Source organism: Amblyraja radiata, chromosome 20, assembly GCF_010909765.2.
Source record: "Amblyraja radiata isolate CabotCenter1 chromosome 20, sAmbRad1.1.pri, whole genome shotgun sequence".
NCBI classification, from domain to species: Eukaryota; Metazoa; Chordata; class Chondrichthyes; order Rajiformes; family Rajidae; genus Amblyraja; species Amblyraja radiata.
Window position 1 is genome coordinate 41,888,136 of NC_045975.1, and position 20,657 is coordinate 41,908,792.

The window sequence follows — 20,657 nt, forward strand, 5'->3', positions numbered from 1 at the left end:
AGAAGGTTTCAGGTCGGGCCCCTTCTTCAAATTGAAAATGAAATTCTTATTTGTAGCAGCTTAACAACCCTAGAAATATGACACGCACCAGTATATAATAAACAAAAAAATCTACGCATTAATGGCCACAATACTCGTGTCAAAAACCTAATGTCCTTAGTCCAACCAAAGATGGTCCATAGAAGTTCCTGGATGAGGTTAGTGTTATTCAGTGTTCAAGGGGCTGATGGTTGTTGGGATGAAGTTCTTAAACCTGGTGGTCACAGTTTTCTGACTCCTCTATCTTCTTCTCAATGGCAGGAGTGAAATGAGAGTGTGGTCAGGGTGGTGTGGGTCTTTGATGTTGCTGGCTGCCTTATCGAGGCAGCGCCTCCTGTAGATCCCTTCGATGGTGGGGAGGTCAGTACTCGCCATGGACTGGGCAGTGTCTACCACTCTCTGTAATCATGTAAGAATGTCCTTATGTGTAAGAAGGAACTGCAGATGCTGGTTTGACCTGAAGATGTACACAAAGCTGGAGTAACTCAGCGGGCCAGGCAGCATCCCTGGAGAGAAGGAATGGGTGACATTTTGGGTCGAGACCCACCTTCCGACTGAGTTATTGCAGCTTTTTGTGTCTATCTAAGGATGTACTTAAATTGAAAAGGGTGCAAAAGAGATAGACCATGATATTACGCATGCTTGCGGACGAGTTACAGGGAGAGGTTAGATAGACTGGGACTTTGAGGCATGGGATGCTAAGGGGTGACCTTATTGAGGCGTACAGAACATGAGATGGCATGAATAAAGTGAATGCTCACAGTCTGTTTCCCGGGGTAGGGAATTTTAAAGCTATGGAGCACAGGCTTAAGGTGAGAGGGGAGAGATTTAAGAGGGACCTCACAGGCAACTTTTTCACTCAGAGGGTAGTCCATATCTTCAATGATTTGCAAGAGGAAGTTATAGAAGCGGGTACACTTGCGACTGTTAAAAATAATTTGGACAACTATATGGATAGGAAGGTTTAAGAGGGCAAAATGTGGGCAAATGGGATTATCACAGTATTCCAACTTGGCCAGCATGGACAAGGTGGGCCGAAGGGCCTGTTTCCATGCTGGGTCTATATCTAGATAGTAATAAACCATCCATACTGAAGGAACTGGAGGATTTTATTGATGTTTTAAGGCAACTGGACATGAGCTGGAAACAGGAAGGAGATATAGAAGCCTCTGTTTAACATTTTTGAAGGAATTATAGCATAAGATCAGGGAATGGTTGATGTTATTCGCCAGTACCTGTACAAAGAAAAAAAACAAGAAATGAATTAAGGAATAACAGGCAAGTTCACTTGCCATTCATAATGGGAAAAATGGTTGAGAGCATTTTATGAGATGCTATCAATGTTCACTTAAAGAATAAAGGAGCCATAAGGAATAGTCATCATAGGTTTAGAGGCAATAGTTCATGCCTCACAAATTCAGGAGCATTCTTTGAGCAGGTAACTAAATGAGTAGGTGCTGTTTTACCTACTGGTTTCCAGAAGGAATTTTGATGAAATTCCAAATGAAAAGCTTCCAAAAACAAGAAAGGCTCACAGAATTACTGACAAATTAAGGTGAAAATTGGCTTGACATAGAAAATAGCAAGCAATCTTAAATAGAAAGTGAAGTCTTTGTGGCATTTAGTTTGCATAATAATATTGCTCTATCCAACGACTTGGAGGATAATGCTTTGTAACCAATGTAGAGCATAGAATATGGGACGGTACAGCACAGGAACAGGCCCTTCAGCCCGCAATGTCTGTACCGAACATGATGCCAAGTTAAGCTAGTCTCATCACTCCATATCCGTGTGCCTATCTCAAAACCTTTCAAAGGTCACCATTGTATCTGCCTCCACCACCACCCCAGGCAGCAAGTTCCAGGCACCCACCACCCTCTGTGTGTGGAGATGTCCTGCACATCTCTTTCAACTTTGCCCTCTCACCCTAAAGCTGCACCCTCTAGTCTTCAATATTTCCTTCCCGGCAAAAATATTCTGAGTGTCTACCTTATCTTTGCCTCTCATAATTTTATATACTTAGTATTGTGATATATATATGTGCAAATGAGAACCAATCCATGTGTTAACTTTCAAATCCTGTTGTAAGAAGAGGTGATGTTTTGTCTGTTGGTTGAAGTGAGTATTGTTAGTGATTCTAGACTTTAGAGATACAGCATGGAAACAGGCCCTTCGGCCCACCAGCAATCACCCCGTACACTAACCTACACACACTTGGGACAATTTTATAACAGCTTACCAAAGCCAATTAACCTACAAACGTGTACGTCTTTGGAATGTGGGAGGAAACCGGAGTACCCGGTGAAAACTCACGTGGTCACAGGGAGAATGTGCAAACTCCATACAGACAGCACCCGTAGTCAGGTTCGAACCCGGGTCTCTGGCGCTGTAAGGCAGCAACTCTACCGCTGCGCCACCATTAAATGCTGGAGAAATTGATAATGATTTATGTGGGTCCCAATTTTAGAATCAAATTCTTCCCGATCAGTTGAAACTCGTGGCCCAAATACTCTGCTTCTGATCAGCGTCAGACACTGGTCTCATTCCCACAACAACTATCACGTAATTGTATTTAGTCTAAAGACTGCTTTGTGTGGAGGGCCCATGAACCCATGGTTCACACGTGGACAAATAGAACGAAAGTCTTGGCAATTATTAATGGAATTTAGGGAGTTACTGTTTGGGATAAATGTTAATTTTGTTAGCACAGCATGTGGCAGCTCATTCTTTCAGATGTCGGTCAAATGTAATGAATATTCCTTAACAGGATCAGCGAATATTTTCCCTGGTAAGCTCTCTTCATCACTTGCAATTGTTTTTCTTTTCCTCTCCAGAATCATCTTGTGTCGAGAAGTTTCTCTCGAAGGACTGGAAAGAGAAGATGGCCGGACTCAATACAGGGGAGATTCTTGGCGAGATCAAAGGTAGTCACCATTCTGAAATGTTGCTTGGTTCTTTGGAGGAGTCTATTTATTGTGGAAAACATCCAAACACAACGGAAAATAACAATTAGTCAAGATGTAGCAATTAATCTCTTTCGCCCTAGCTGTTTCCCACTGCCACATGTCAAATCTTAACATTGTTAGGTCTAAAGGGCATTGCTTGAACAACCATAATGGTAATCAGCTTAAAATATTCATCAGAGGCACAAGGAAATGCAGATGCTGGAACCTTGGGCAAGACACAAAGTACTGGAGGAACTCAGCAGGCCGGGCAGCATCTGCGGAGTGAATGGACAGGTGATGTTCCGGGTCAGGAACCTTCTTCAAACTGATGAAAGGTCGCCTATCCAGTTCCTCCACAGATGCTGCCAGGCCTGCTGAGTAACTCCACCACTGTGTAAAATATTAACCAGTTGACCGACCTGGACTTCATTAGCGACAATTTGGTCCAGATTTTTGTCTGAAAAAGCCCCTTGTTATTTTGGTAACTCCTCAAATGCAAAGAAAGCTCCCTTACTTCTTGTCTATATGATTCCATTTTCTTTGAAGCCTCTCCTTTTTTTTCCTCAATCAATACATGTGGAAACCTTTCCACTTGCCCGAACCTCCGTGAAGCTCAGCACCAGGCAAGTAAAGCTCCTCAATCACCCTAGACAATCATTCCCTCCACTACTGATGCACAGTGTCTGCAGTGTGCACCATCTACAGTACATAGGATTATTGACCAGGTTAAAGCCCTGTCCCACCGTACGAGCTAATTCAAGAGCTCTCCCGAGTTTCCCCTGATTCGAATTCGGAGAATTACGGTAATAGCCGCTCGTAGGTACTCGGGGCTCTCGTGGACATTTTTCAACGTTGAAAAATCTTCACGAGTCTTCACGAGCTTACCGCGTTTCCCGAGTACCTGCCGTTAGCGTTACGAGCCGCTAAGAGACGTCCCGAGCTCCGACGTACCCGCTACGTACATTCTACGTGCTTAACACGAGTTTGATGGTTTTTAAAACTCGGGAGAGCTCTTGAATTACCTCGTACAGTGCGACAGGCCCTTTACTCTAACACCACCTCCAAGGCCCATGAGGACAAGGGCAGCAAGTTGTCACATTTTGTGCGCATCCATGATTATGTTGCCTATTGTCCATAGCACTAAGTCCCATCCATCCACCTTTGTGTTTGGTGGCTAGTGTTTAAGCAGTGTTTCATTGGCATCCACGTCTTCAATCAGTACATTGTGTTGACCAATTCTAATACTATTATCCTTTCTAAAACTCTTTAAGGACCTGATGTTCTTCCAGTTCTTTTCTCTTTATTATCCTTTCTGTTAGTTTAGTTTAGATACTGCATGGAAGTAGGACCTTTAGCCCACTGATTCCATGCTGCTCATCGATACTTATTCACACTAGTTCTATGTTATCCCACTTTCTCATCCACTCCCTACACACCAGGGGCAATTTACAGAGGGCCGATTAACCCACAAACCCAGCACGTCTTTGGCATATAGGAGGAAACCGAAGCATCCGGACGAAACCCACGTGGTCACAGGGAGAACGTGCAAACTCCACACAGCCTGCTGCCGAGGACAGGATTGAACCCGGGACCCTGGCACAGTGAGGTGGCGGCTCTACCAGCTGCGCCACTGTGCCACCCCCACTCTAATCATTCCTCCATAAGCAACCACGAGTTCAATGGCCAAGACCTTAACACTTGCACTTTACTCTCTAAAACCCTCATTGTATCACTTTGTCCTCTATCTAGACTCTACTGGTAACAGACTGGTGCCTGGATTAGGGGGCATTCGCTATGGGGAGAGGTTGCACATACTTGCATTGCTTTCTCTGGAATGCTGGAGATTGTGCCGAGACCTGATAGAAGCAAAATTAAATTACAAAAGTCCCAGATAGGGTAGACACTCAGAACCTTTTCCCCCTAGGATAGAACTGTCAAAGCGTAGAGGGCACAGCTTTGAAGTGAGAGGGGCAACGTTGAAAGGAGATATGCAGCTGTGTTTTTTACTGGTGGGTGCTGGTGTTGAGCAATGTTTCTGTGCTGTATCTCTATAAATTGTAACGTTTTGTGCAGTGTTCATGAGCCTGTTGGGAAGAAACTGATCCTGAACCTGGAATTTGTGGTTTTCAGACTCCTGCACCTTCTTCCCAAAGGCAGGAGTACAATGAGGCCAGGGTGGTGTGGGTCTCTGATGATGCTGGCTGCCTTTTTGAGGCAGCGACTCCTGTCGATCCCTTCGATGGTGGGGAGGTCAATACCCGTGATGGAGTGGGCAGTGTCCACCACTCTCTGTAATCCCCTTTGTTCCTGGGCATTTGTGCTGCTGGACACATGTCAAGGTTTATGGGGTAAAGGCAGGAGAATAGAATTGAGAGGGAAAAATAGATCAGCCATGATCGAATAATGTAGCAGAAATTAGGCCGAATGGCCTAATTCTTCTCCTATGTCTTATGGTCTTATAAGTACATATTTTAAGATGTAAAGTCATCTCTTCAGCAACTGATCATTTGTTCTCCTTTGCCAGAATTGGGTGAACTGTTTCAGCCAGGGTGGTGGACACAAACTGCTGGAGTAACTCAGCGGGTCAGGCAGCATTTCTGGAGAAAAGTAATAGGTGACGTTTTGGGTCGAGACCCTTCTTCAGGCTCAGGGGAAAGGGAAATGAGAGATATAGACCAGACAATGAGACTCAACAAGACGTCTTTGAAACTAGTGCAACAACTTGGGTGGGGGAGGGATAGAGAGAGAGAGAGAGAGAGAGAGGATGCAGGGGTTACTTGAAGCTAGAGAAATCAAAAGTCACCCACTGGGGTGTAAGCTGCCATCTTGGATTTGCTCTGGTCTTCACGAAAAATGCAGCAGGGCAGGTTTTGTTTAATGACTATGCAAGGAACTGCAGATTCTGGTTTACAAAAAGCAACACAAAGTGCTGAGGTAATTCAGTGGGCCAGACAGCATCACTGGAGAACTTGGATAGGTGATGTTTCGGGTTGGGAACCTTATATTCTGCATGAGCAGCTCACAACGTTGAATTCTCCAATGGATGTTGAATTCTCCAATTTCAGGTAACCCATAAACCACACCCCACCCCTTTTATCTTTCCTACATTCCCTGTGCCACACCTGGATTCACAACCATTTATTTCCTTCCTCCTCCCCCCTCTTCCCTGCCTCCCTCCGTCCCCATCCCCCACCCCCTTCCATCTCTATTCCTTCCTCTGGCTTCACAATTCACACCTCTTCTATTCTTATCTCACAATCTTTTAATCTCTTAATCTCTGACCTTTGTCCAACCACTTATCTATATAAAAAAACACCACACAGTTTCTTCCTCCCACCCCTGCAATCACGATTTGTCTGAAGAAGGGTCTGAAACATCACCTATCCATGTTCCCCAAAGATGCTGCCTGACCCGCTGAGTTACTCCAGCACTCTGTGTCCTTCTTTGTAAACCAGCATCTGAAGGTCCTTGTGTATACTCCAGGGTTGTTGCCAGGCCCACTAAGTTACTCTGGCATTTTGTGTCAGGTTCTGCTTAATTTTACTTCAGGCAAGAAATCAAAGAAATTACCTTTCAGTGAAACTGCAGCAAAATCATCCAGTTTAGGCATTTGTGAGTCTCGTTATGTGAGGACTGAACAAAGATCTTCCAAAGGCTGCTTTCTTCAACCTTGCTTTTGTTTATGGGTTGATGTCTCCTACAGGGAACAAAGCACTGGGGAACCACAGGAAGCAAGTTGGTAAAGGGACCAGATGCGATGTTTTATATTGCACTGTCATACAGCCTTGAGCTGAGTGAGATTTGTTTTTTGAGTAATTTAAATATATTTCAACTAAAATAAAGTGCCCTTCAGAAATTACTTTAAAATGTTTGCCTAACACCTAATGTTGATTTAAATCAAGCATCAATTGCTCTTTTCTCATTATTTTCACTTCTTCAATAATGTAGGCAGAGTCTTCATGAACGTATCATATTTAAGATTTCTTAAACATTTTAAAAACGATATTTTCCACTTTTTTTAAACTTTAATTAGTGGGGACAGAGTACTATTGAAGAAGGGTCCTGATCCGAAACGTCACAGAATCTTACAGTAGAAACAGGCCCTTCGGCCCAACTTGCCCACACCGACCAACCTGTCCCATCTACACTAGTCCCACCAGCTGCGTTTGACCCACATCTCCCGAAACCTGTACTGTCCATGCACCTGTCTAAATGCTTCTTTAAGGGCTTGTCCCACTTAAGCAATTTTTTTCGGTGACTTGCCATCACAGTCGCAGCAGGTCGCCGAAAATGTTCAACATGTTGAAAATCCAGCGGCGACCAGAAAAAGGTACAACTCTTTGGCGACTACCTCACGGCCAGACAGGCGACCATAGAGGGTGATGCCTGTATGGTCCTGAGTAAGTCGTACCTTTTTCTGGTCGCCGCTGGATTTTCACTCTGTTGAAAATTTTCGGCGATCTTCTGCGACTATGACGGGTGCTGGCAGTCTCCGAAAAAACACGCGTAAGTGCGACAGGTCCTTCACCTGCTTCATCTAGCTCCTGCGGCAGCTCGTTCCATACACCTACTATCCTTTGTGTAAAAACAGTTATCCCTCAGGTACCTTTTACATCTTTCTCTCCTCACCTTTAACCTCTGTCTTCTGGTTCTTGATTCTCCTACTCTGGGCAAGGGACCTATCCATGTTCTCCAAAGATGCTGCCAGACCCGCTGAGTTCCTCCAGCACCTTGTGTCTTTTTTGTAAAGCAGCACCATCAGAAAAAAGATATCTTCTGCATATCTTTTTTTAAATCTTTGTTATATCTCCGAGAGGAGACCGGTTTAACGGACTAATTCAGCAATTAAGTCACTGCATTGCACTGAAGTCTGATGATAGTGGTAAAGATAGACACAAAAAGCTGGAGCAAGGTCAGGCAACATCTCTGGAGGGCATGAATAGTGATCTGAAGAAGGGTTGGGACTCTTTTTCAGAACACTTCTTCCCCCGCCCCCCTACCTACCCCCATCCCCTGCCACTTTCATCCCTTCCTCTGGCTTCATATTTCACTTCTCTTTTCTGTCTATCTCACAGCCTTTTGATTTATTTTAATCTCTGGCTGTCTACCCATCTGCCCATAAACCCCCTCCCCCCCCTCGCCTGTACCCAAACTTTGTCCCACACCCACCCACCCACCCACCCACCTACCCACCTCTTTCCCGGCTTTTCCACCATCCCCCCCCCCCCCCACTGGAATCGCTGAAGAAGGGCCCGAAACGTCATGTATCCATGTTCTCCAGAGATGCTCTCTGACCCGCTGAGTTACTCCAGCACTTTGTAACCTTTTACTGGTGAAACAAAATCACACGGATTTAATTCTGTACAAAAAAGATATGACGGACCCAACTTTAATAGAAGCTAAGAAGTTGTATTATGAGGATTAAGACATCTTTTCCAAATTGCTTATAATTAATTTGTGCAAACCTTCCTATTTATATACTTTTGAATATCATTAAATTGTCTAATTGTAATTGCCTTTTTGATATTCTAATTATTATGTCTTATAATTTAATATTTCACTTTGTGGGGTGCCTGAGGCAATGATATCACTGTCAGGCAATTAACAGATTAAGCATGATTGATTTAACCTGTTGGTCTTACAAATAACCACATCTCGGCAACACAGAGAGACTACTATTAGGGAGTACAAGTTGCAGTGTGAGAAAATTAATTCCTAAACATCAGAGGATATTAGTATTGTACTGTGCACTTCACTGGAAACATAATGTGACACAAGAATGGCCCGAGAATGTGGCGTCACAGGTAGATAAAGTGGTCAAAAAGACTTTCGGCACATTGGCCTTCATACAGAGTATAGAGGTTGGGAGGTCGTGTTGCAGATATACAAGACGTTGGCGAGGTCACACTTGCATTGTGTTCAATTCTGGGCACCACGTTATTGTCAAACTGGAAATAGACACAAAATGCTGTGTAACTCAGCAAGGCAGGCATCATCTCTGGAATGAAGGGATGTGTGACGTTTCGGGTCGAGACCCTTCTTCAGACCGGGTACAAAGAAGATTACATAGATACATAGAAACATATAAAATAGGTGCAGGAGGCCATACGGCTCTTCGAGCCAGCACCGCCATTCATTGTGATCATGGCTGATCGTCCCCAATCAATAACCCATGCCTGCCTTCTCCCAATATCCCTTGACTCCACTAGCCCCTAGAGCTCTATCTAACTCTCTCTTAAATCCATCCAGTGACTTGGCCTCCACTGCCCTCTGTAGCAGGGAATTCCACAAATTCACAACTCTCTGGGTGAAAAAGTTTTTTCTCACCTCAGTCTTAAATGGCTTCCCCTTTATTCTAAGACGGTGGCCTCTGGTCCTGGACTCGCCCAACATTGAGAACATTTTTCCTGCATCTAGCTTGTCCAGTCCTTTTATAATTTTATATGTTTCTATAAGATCCCCCTCATCCTTCTAAACTCCAGTGAATACAAGCCTAGTCTTTTCAATCTTTCCTCATATGATAGTCCCGCCATCCCAGGGATCAATCTCGTGAACCTACACTGCACTGCCTTAATCACAAGGATGTCCTTCCTCAAATTAGGAGACCAAAACTGTAACCAATACTCCAGATGTGGTCTCACCAGAGCCCCTATACAACTGCAGAAGAACCTCTTTACTCCTATACTGAAATCCTCTTGCTATGAAGGCCAACATTCCATTAGCTTTCTTCACTGCCTGCTGTACCTGCACACCAACTTTCAGTGACCGGTGTACTAGGACACCCAGGTCTCGCTGTACCTCCCCCTTACCTAACCTAACCCCATTGAGATAATAATCTGCCCCCTTGTTTTTGCCACCAAAGTGGATAACCTCACATTTATCTATATTATACTGCATCTGCCACGCATCTGCCCACTCACTCAACCTGTCCAGGTCACCCTGCAAACTCCTAACATCCTCTTCACAGTTCACACTGCCACCCAGCTTTGTGTCATCCGCAAACTTGCTAGTGTTGCTCCTAATTCCCTCTTCCAAATCATTAATATATATGGTAAACAGTTGCGGCCGCAACACCGAGCCTTGCGGCACTCCACTCGCCACTGCCTGCCATTCTGAAAAGGACCCGTTCACTCCTACTCTTTGCTTCCTGTCTGCCAACCAATTTTCTATCCATGTCAACACCCTACTCCCAATACCATGTGCTCTAATTTTAGTCACCAGTCTCCCGTGCGGGACCTTATCAAAGGCTTTCTGAAAGTCTAGATACACTACATCCACTGGCACCCATTTTACACATCCAAAAAAAATTCCAGAAGATTAGTCAAGCATGATTTCCCTTTCTTAAATCCATGTTGACTTGGACTAATCCTTTTACTGCTATCCAAATGCCCCATTATTACCTCTTTAATAATTGACTCCAGCATCTTTCCCACCACCGAAGTCAGGCTAACTGGTCTGTAATTCCCCGTTTTCTCTCTCTCGCTTCTTTCTTGAAAAGTGGAATAACATTAGCTATCCTCCAATCCACAGGAACTGATCCTGAATCTATTGAACATAGGAAAATTATCACCAATGCGTCCACTATTTCCAGAGCCACCTCCCTGAGGACCCTGGGATGCAGTCCATCAGGCCCAGGGGATTTATCATCCTTCAGTCCCATTAGCCTACCCAATACTATTTCTCCCCTAATGAAAATTTGTTTCAGTTTCTCTACCCCCTTAGATCCTCTGTCCTCCAGTACATCTGGGAGATTGTTTGTGTCTTCCTTAGTGAAGACAGATCCGAAGTACCTGTTCAACTCTTCTGCCATTTCCTTGTTGCCCATAATAATTTCACCCGTGTCTGCCTTCAAGGGACCCACATTTGACTTTGCTACTCTTTTTCTCTTAACATATCTAAAGAAGCTTTTACTGTCCTTCTTTATATTCCTGGCCAGCTTCCCTTCATAATTCATCTTTTCATCCCGTATTGCCCGGTTTGTTTCCTTCTGTTGTCCTATGAAAGTTTCCCAATCCTCTGGCTTCCGGCTACTCTTTGCTGTGTTATACATCTTTTCTTTTAGTTTTATTCTATCCCTAACTTCTCTTGTCAGCCACGGTTGCCTCCTACTACCCTTAGAATATTTCTTCCTTTTTGGAATGAAATGATCCTGCGTCTTCCGGATTATGCCCAGAAATTCCTGCCATTGCTGTTCCACCGTCATTCCTGCTAGGATGGTGCCAGGACAGAGTGTTTTTCCCAGAGTAGGGGAATCGAGAACCAGAGGACTTTGGTTTAAGGTGAGGGGGGAAAGATTTATAGGAACCTGAGGGGTAACTATTTTACACAAAGTGTGGTGGGTGTACTGCACGAGCTGCTGGTGGAAGTAATTGAGGCAGGTAGTTTCCCAATGTTTAAGAAATATTTAGACAGATACATGGATAGGATAGGTTTAGAGGATATGGGCCAAACGCAGGTATGTGGAACTCGTGTAGATGGGGCATGCTGGTTGGCATGGGCAAGTTGGGCCGAATGGTCTGATTCCTGCTGTATGACTAGATCGTCTCTCCCACCTCTCTGCCACATAATTTTTAGTTCTAATGGTTTTCTTTCCACAGATGCTGCCTAACCTGCTGAGCATTTCCATCATTTTCTGCTTCTTTTCAAGCTGTATATAAAGGTTGGGAGTAAGGTCTTGGCCAATTCCAAAGATGTCAGGTGAATATAGGGTGGCACAGTGGTGCAGCGGTAGAGCTGCTGCCTCAGAGCTTCCGAGACCCAGGTTCCTGACTTCGATCCTGATCTCGGGTGCTGTCTGTGTGGAGTTTGCACGTTCTCCCTGTGACCGCGTGGGATTCCTCTGGGTACTCCGGTTTCCCCCCACATCCCAAAGACGTGCGGGCGTGTGTGTGTTAATTTGCCCTCTGTAAATTGCCCCTAGTATGTCGGGAGTGAATGAGAAAGTGGGATAACATGGAACTAGAGCAAACAGGTGATCGATGGTCGGCGTGGATTCGGTAGGCCGAACGGCCTGTTTCCATGCTGTATCTTTAAACTAAATGACACTAAACTGAAATAAACTAAACAAAACTAAACTAAACTATTGCCACCTCAGATGCCAAAGAATGAACAAAAACAAGGGCCGGATCTTGGAACGTCTGTATACTTTCGCTCCACACTAAGTAGCACACTGGCACTCCAGAATGTTTATATAAATGATCTTAGATTGCAATTGAACAAATAAGGGCAGCATTGCAGGCTCTGAGTATGTAAACAATGGTCATAACAAAATGAATTCCAACGTGTCGGCCATGGACACTGAGTAGAAATTCCCTGGGGGGGGGGTCGGGGGGGGGGGGGGTGTCGGGGGGGGTCGGGGGGGGTCGGAAAGACCATGCTGATTAGTCACGTCACTTTTCAACCAGTGAACTGGAGCATTGCTGAAAAGATATGAGATATGTGACGTACTGACTTACTTTATTAGTAGGTGTGTTGGCCAAGTGAGAGTTCTAGGTTAGAGGAAACATTTGGACAGGTACATGGATAGGAGAGGTTTAGAGGGATATGGGCTAAACGCAGGCAGGTGGGCAAGTTGGGTCAAAGGGCCTGTTTCCATATCATATCACTATGTTTCTATGACTCTATGAGGGATCTGGCATGTAGGCCAAAGATAGTCCGAAAGTACTTCAGCAGAAAAAGTTTCAGCAAGTTCACAATCTCCATCAGATCGTAAATGTACCTGGCTCTGAGCTCAGTAGATTGTAGGATATCCCTGGACTCTGTGATAGTTGCTTAATGGCCCTGTCCCACGATGCGAGTTCATTCAAGAGCTCTCCCGAGTTTAAAAAAATCAAACTCGTGGTAAGCATGGAGAATGTACTTAGCGGGTACGTCGGAGCTCGGGGACGTCTCTTTGCGGCTCGTAAACGCTAACAGCAGGTACTCGGGAAGATTCGCTAACGGCAGGTAAGCACGGGTTGCTAACGGCAGGTAACATGTTGAAAAATGTCCACGAGAGCCCCGAGTAACGACGAGCGGCCATTACCGTAAATCTCCGAGTTCGAATCAGGGCAAACTCGGGAGAACTCTTTGAATGAACTCATACCGTGGGACAGGGCTTTAAGTATCACTATCATATCAGCCTCCACTGGTGAAGCAGCTGCCTCACAGCGCCAGAGACCCGGGTTCGATCCTGCCCCACGGTGCTGTCTGTGTGTAGAGTTTGCACATTCTCCCTGTGACCGCATGGGTCTCCTCCAGTTTCCCAAAGATGTGCAGGTTTGGAGGTTCATTGACCCTCTGTAAATTGCCCGCAGTGTGTAAATGGTGCCACTGTGCCGCTGAGATGGGACATCTTGGTCAGCAGAAGCAACAGAATAAAGCAGCGAGTAGAGCTGCTGTCTTACAGCGCCAGAGAACTAGGTTTGACCCTGACCTCAGTTGCTGTCTGTGTGGAGTTTGCACATGTCCTGTGACTTTCGTTTTCCTCCCATAAAGATGTGCAGGTTTGTAGCTTAATTTGCCCCTGAAAATTGCCCCTAGTGTGTGGGGAGTGGATGAGAAAGTAGGGTGACATAGAACTAGTGTGAACGTGTGATCGATGGTTGGCGTGGACTCGGTGGGCCGAAGGGCCTGTTTCCATGCTGTATCTATAAAGTTAACTAACTGGAGGAGATGGGCCGAAGGGCCTGCTTCGGTGCTGAATGACGCTGAAGTGATTAAACGATAAAGGCTGTCCATTTTGGTTGTAAAGTAGCTGAAGATTCCTTTGGTGTGGGCAGGCAGCAGGCAGGTTAATTGTGTGTTTTCATGCCTGGCTGTGTGTATCAATCAAGGGGAGTGAAGAATCTGGAGATGGTATCTCATGCACAAACCACAAAGTAAAATAAGACACAGCCTGGCTGCTGTCCAAGCCACGAAACCCGAAGTATACTGGAGCAAGGTGTGTACGTACAGTGGCTTATGCTTCATTTTAACTGCTGCTCTGGCATCTCCCCCAGGGTAAGACATTGGCTTTGACATGAAAATCAAAGCAATCAAATGGGATCTGAAAGAACACAGCACTGGGAGAGTTGCCACAAACTTAATTATTAACTAACCCTGGATATCGGTCAAACAAAAGAGCAGGCGTTGCAAAGAAATATAGGGACACATTTCCATTGTGTGATATTTATAGCAGAATCACTGTTGTTTTACCGTGGATCATCAAATTAAGTGATAGTATCCATGTGATATCTCTCTCTGCAGGAATATATTGATTTGTTTTTGCGGAAAAATTGATGGATAATTATGACGGAGCGATGTTAAGCGATAGTTAATGGAACCAGCAATCTGAAGTAGTGCAGGAAGGAACTGCAGATGTTAGTTTACACAGAAGACAGACTGGAGTAACTCAGTGGCTCAGGCAGCATCTCTGGAGAAAAGGAATATGAACAGTCTGAAGAAGGGTTTCGACCCGAAGCGTCACCTATTCCTTTTTTCCAGAGATGCTGTCCAACACGCTGAGTTACTCCAGCTTTTTATGTCTATCTTCAGTCTGAAGAAGTGTCCTGACCCGGAACGTCTATCCATTGGGCGGCACAGTGGCACAGCGGGTAGAGCTGCTGCCTCATGGCGCCCGAGGCCCGTGCTCAATCCTGGCCTTGGGTGCTGTCCGTGCGGAGTTTGCACGTTTTGCCTGTGACCGCGTGGGTTTCCTCCGGATGCTCTGCTTTCTTCCCACGTACATACGACGTGCTGGTCTGTTAGTTACATGTCCATCTTTAAATTGTTCCAGCGTGCAGGGAGTGGATGAGAAAGTGGGAGAACATAGAACTAGTGTGAACGGGTGTACACGATGGTTGCGTCAGTGCCGGATTTAGATGAAGCTGTTCCACGTGTGAGGCCCCCTCCCTCCGCGTTGGTTTTCAGCGCTTGCGGCGAGGCAGCGACCGGACAGCCATGGCGGCCAAATCTCCCACAATTCAAAGCGAGGGAGAAAGTGCCCAGCGCCGACCAGTTGCCGTTGCAGTGCGCATGCGCAGGGCGGCCGATGATGTGCGGGCCGTGGTTGTGCGCATGTGCAGGGGGGGAGGACGTGCAGGCCGCAGCAGTGCGCATGTGCAAGGCGACCTGCCGTGCAGGCGGATGAGGAGCGTGCAGAGCCCGGCGGCCTGGATATGGATTGCGGGGGAAGATGGAGAGAGAGAGATAGAGAGGGGGGCCGCCCAGAGTTGAACGGTAGGTGTCCTGCCTTGGCCGGAGGCCTCCCTAGATTTCGAGGCCCTAAGCTTCAGCCTTTGAAGCCTAGTGGTAAATCCGGCTCTGCGAGGCCCCCCTAGACCTCGAGGCCCTAAACTTAAGCTTGTCTAGCTTATAGGTAAATCCGGCCCTGGTTGGTGTGGACACGTTGGGCTACAGGGCCTGCTTCCCTACTGCTTCTCTTAACTAATTAACTATCTACGTCCTCCAGATATGCTGCCTGAATCATTGAGTTACTCCAGCACTGTGCTTTTTCTTTGTAAACTACCATCTGCAGTTCCTTGTCTTCAGCAGTTCATGCTATGAGGAATGTAAATACAATTTGGAGTTAATGATGCTAGTGAATAGTATTGGTGGGCAGACCAGGGATCTGAAATCTCAGTGCGACTCTATGAGGGACTCTATAGTGGTGTTCAGGCCAGGGATTTGATTTGATTTACAAAAGAGAACATTTGAGGATTATTGGAGAGTTTGTACGTCAGTGGGACTTTAATTTCTCAAACAATCTTCCAATTCCGTGCAAGGTTCTCAGTGGCATTATATTACCAATACTTTATTGCTTCAGACACATTGCTGGGGTTAGGTTTCAGATCCAGTCCTCACTTAATTAAATTTTTGGAACTTTTCACCCGCCATTTTCTTCTCACCTTTCCTGAGTCATAGACCAAACCTCTTAACTTGTGTATTGTTATGTTCATGTGATGAAGCGTGTTGGTAGACTGCTTGATATTTATGGAGTAAGGTGCTCTAGCGGCGGCACAGTGGCGCAGCGGGTAGAGCCGCTGCCAGTCAGCACCAGAGACCCTGGTTCGATCCTGACCTCGGGTGCTGTCTTTGTGTGGAGTTTGCACGATCTCCCGGTGACCGTGTGGGATTTCTCAGGCTGCTCCGGTTTCCTCCCACACCCCAAAGACATGCAGGTTTGTAGGCTAACTGGCCCTCTGTAAATTGCCCCTAGTGTGTAGGGAGGGAGTGGATGGGAAAGTGGGATAACATGGAACTAGTGTGAACGGGTGACCAATGGGCGGTGTGGACTCGATGGGCCACAGGGCTTATTTCCATGCTGTAACTCAAATCTAAACTAAACCAATGGAGTGCTTGCCTACATTATCTCTTCAACACTCGAAGGCTAGAGGACAGTAATCAACTGAACATAATTCGTTTATATTAGGCTATGAGTCCAAAATACGCTGAATATGTCACACCTGTCCATTGGTCCATGTTGGCTGTGGAAGAGGTGATAACAAGAGGATTTCAGAAAAGGAGTAAAGAGGTTCTTCTGCAGTTGTATAGGGCTCTGGTGAGACCACATCTGGAGTATTGTGTACAGTTTTGGTCTCCTAATTTGAGGAAGGACATCCTTGTGATTGAAGCAGTGCAGCGTAGGTTCACGAGATTGATCCCTGGGATGGCGGGATTGTCATATGAGGAAAGATTGAAAAGACTAGGCTTGTATTCACTGGAGTTTAGAAGGATGAGGGGTTATCTTATAGAAACATATAAAATTATAAAAGGACTGGACAAGCTAGATGCAGGAAAAATGTTCCCAATGTTGGGTGAGTCCAGAACCAGGGGCCACAGTCTTAGAATAAAGGGGAGGCCATTTAAGACTGAGGTGAGAAAAAACCTTTTCACCCAGAGAGTTGTGAATTTATGGAATTCCCTGCCACAGAGGGCAGTGGAGGCCAAGTCACTGGATGGATTTAAGAGAGAGTTAGATAGAGCTCTAGGGGCCAGTGGAGTCAAGGGATCTGGGGAGAAGGCAGGCACGGGTTATAGATAGGGGACGATCAGCTATGATCACAATGAAAGACAGTGCTGGCTCGAAGGGCTGAATGGCCTCTTCCTGCACCTATTTTCTATGTAACAAAGGGATATATGGATGTGAACAGTGGGACTGGCAGGATGACTGAGATGGGGGAGGGGATGTAGAGAGAGGGAAAGCAAGGGTTACCTGAAATTAGATAAATCAATATTCATACCGCTGAGGTGTGAGCTACCCAAGCAAAATATGAGTTGCAGTTCCTCCAATTATGCTGGGCCTCACTCTGACAATGGAGGAGGCCCAGGACAGAAAGATCAGGATGGGAATGGGAGGGGAGTTAAAATGTTTGGCAACCGGGAGATGTAGGTCAGTTACCTACAACTGGAGAATTCAAAGACTGGCCTTGTTTATGTTTGGAGGCTGTTTGAAGTTTGACATTAACTTTCCATGTGCACCTTGTCATAAGAGCGTCTCCATACGTGGCCAGCCTGAATATTTTGCTCTCTCGGCAGGCCTCTGTCCACCATGCATTACAATCGCAGCATTTATAAACTCCTAATTCACTGAATATGGGGTCGCAACGTATGGTAACCTCGACAATAGCTAACTGATGCTGCCGCAGAAAGAATTCCAGTGTTCATTTCTTTTTATATATCAAAAAAAAATCAATGAAATTAGTCATAATGGCTCAACAGCCCTGACTAAAAGGATGATAAGATAATACAGTTCTTTGTGATGTTTATTTTTACGCTCAAATCTTTTATCTTTATTATTAACTTGGGACCCATCAAAGAGGAACAAAAACATATTTTATAAAGTATGTGCTTCCAACGGAGGGGGAGGTGAGGGAGGGTGGAGTGAGAGGAAGTTAATAGAATCCCTTTGCCACCCGACACAAAATAAAAGTCTTTTATCTTTTGTCGAGCTTCGATTCGATCAGGCTTTTTTTGTTGTTGTTTCCTGCTTGTGTTTTTTTTCCCGTTGACTTTTGCAACCCTTTTACAGATGCTCATTGTGGTATTTTGGTTTAAAAAAAAAGGCAGAATCAAAAGCAAAATGGGAGCAGAAGTGGATGTTAAACGCCGGCTACCCCTCCCTCCGAGGTGAGAGTGCGGCTCACCATTGCTGTCCCATCGTCACCGAGTCATCTCCGACCCGCGTGCAGATCTAATGTGTCTCCACCGCTCCTTCTTAAATGGAGAAACCTCGCACTCTGCCAAGAACCGGCCAAAGTGAAAATATGCAGCTGTTTATAGAAGTACTTACATTTGATAATATTTGCCTGTTGTCCAGCTGACGGAAGCCAAAATAATTGTGCATACTTTAATCCTTTCAGGGAACAGTGTAGTTCCACTTCGGGAACATTGATTTAATCAGGCAGAAAAGGGCAGTACAGTGGCATGGTGTAGAGTTGCTGCCTCACAGTGACAGAGACCCGGGTACGATCATGGCCACGGGTGCTATCTGTGTAGAGTTTGCCAGTTCTCCCCGTGATCGCATGGGTTTTCTCCGGGTGTTCCGGCTTCCTCCCACACTCCAAAGACGTACAGGTTTGTAGGTTAACTGGTTCCTGTAAAATTGCCCCTTGTGTGTAGGATAGTGCTAGTGTGCGGTGTGATCGCTGGTCAGCGTAGACTCGGTGGACCAAGGGGTCTGTTTCCACACTGCATCTCTGTACAATCGCCTCTCAGTCCTTGCCCTCTGCAGCAGGCATCCTTTTGGGTGTTCTCAACTATTCCAAATTTTATTTGGGAACCAGAGGACATAAGTTTAAGGTGAGGAGGAGGTAAAGCATTAATATGGCCGTGAGTGGCAACTTCATCACACAGAGGGAGGTGGGCGTATGGAACGAGCCGCTGGAGGAGGTACTGTAGTTCAGGCAGGTACTATCATAGGGAGTTAGATGTGGCCCTTGTGGCTAAAGGGATCAGGGGGTATGGAGAGAAGGCAGGTACAGGATACTGAGTTGGATGATCATATTGAATGGCGGTGCAAGCTCGAAGTGACGAATGGCCTACTCCTGCACCTATTTTCTATGTTTCTATGTTTCTATAACGTTTAAGAAACATTTAGACAGGTACATGAATAGGGCAGGTTTAGAGGGATAAGGGCCAAACGCAGGCAGGTGGGACTAGTGTAGATGGGGCATGTTGGTCAGTGTGGGCAAGTTGGGCCGAAGGGCCTGTTTCCGTGCTGTATCGCTCTATGACTGTATGACTGAGCTGTAGTTGCCAAAGTGCATTTAGGAGCGCAGTGTTTGTGAAGTGCTCCACAGAGTGGGTTACCAATATCATTTGGCAATGGTGAGCAGGAAGGGGAAGGAACACCATGCTACATCTCACGGAGATGTGAGATGAAGGCTCTGAAGCATATGGAGCGGTGGGTCTGCCAAGGGTCACGGCAACAGGGAAGTGGGGCGCAGAGTGAATCACTATCACCCTATGAATATTATCACCATCGCAGAGCAACACTGAAAGATTCACCATGTTCTATGTCAAAATGCCTTTGGTCTGTGTTTGTGATCCCAGCAGATTGTCTCTGCAATGGTAACGTGCCAAGTGTGCTGCGTTTGGTCTCTCTCTCTGTTTTCTACTTCCATTTAACCGACAGATGGGTGCATCGTCCCTGTGTGTCTTTCACCATCAGGTCAGGCTAGATTGATTTTACGGGCAGCCAGCTCTCTTCCCTGCACAGACACCTACTCTGCCATCCACGCTAGCATCTTGCAATCTGGTGCAAGGCTGGGAGATGGGAACAGGCGATATACTCAGCCTGTAGCTTCTCATCTCAGGCTCCCAGTGTTGGTGCAGCCTTTATCAAGGAAGGAACGAGAGCAAAGCTGATTTGGCAGAATTCTAGTATTATTACAACGTGGCTTCAATCCAGCACCGGGATTTTATGGGCAGCACAGTGGTGCAGCTGCTAGAGCCGCTGCCTCACAGCGCCAGAGACCCGGGTTCCATCCTGATTACGGGTGCTGTCTGTGTGTGGAGTTTGCACGTTCTCCCCTTGACCACGTAGGTTTCCTTCCACATCCCAAAGACGTGCGGGTTTCAAAGTTAATTGGCCCTCTGTAAATCGACCCCAGTGTGCAGGGAGTGAAGGAGAAAGTGGGATAGCATAGAACTAGTATGAACGGGTGTGGGCTGAGGGGCCTGTTTCCATGCTGTATCTCTAAAGTGAAACTAACAATTTAGAATGAATCCAAGAAATGTACATTAGTGTGAGAATGGAAAGATTACCGACAAGTGAATGGACTTGCTTTGGTAAAAATGCACACCAATAGTTAAAATGTCTCTATGGATAGAGAAACATTTCACATTCGAGCACATCAAACAAAATATTTAAGAAGGAACTGCAGATGCTGGAAAATCGGAGGTACACAAAAATCTATGGAGCGAAGGAGATAGGCAACGTTTCGGGCTGAAACCCGAAGGGTTTCGGCCCGAAACGTTGCCTATCTCCTTCGCTCCATAGATGCTGCTGCACCCGCTGAGTTTCTCCAGCATTTTTGTGTACCTTCAAACAAAATATTGTCAGCACAGTGGCGTAGGTAAACCTTGAGTTGCAGGGAGAATGTACAAACTCTTTGCAGTCACCACCTGGGTGTCTGACGCTGTAAGGCACCAGCTCTAACTCTGCACCACTGTGCCGCCCCATTTGCCCACATTTGGTCCAGATCCCTCTAA

The 20,657-nt window shown here is 45.9% G+C and overlaps 1 protein-coding gene across 8 annotated transcripts in view; it reads left to right on the forward strand.

Moving 5' to 3' along the window:
- Positions 1 to 20,657, forward strand: part of sox6 (SRY-box transcription factor 6) — a 651,687-nt gene that overhangs the window by 407,592 nt on the left and 223,438 nt on the right. For all 8 annotated transcript variants that reach the window (XM_033038493.1, XM_033038492.1, XM_033038491.1 and 5 more), the window contains one exon: positions 2,874 to 2,963. In XM_033038493.1, the coding sequence (XP_032894384.1) occupies positions 2,874 to 2,963 (90 nt within the window). The remainder of the gene's footprint in view (positions 1 to 2,873; positions 2,964 to 20,657) is intronic.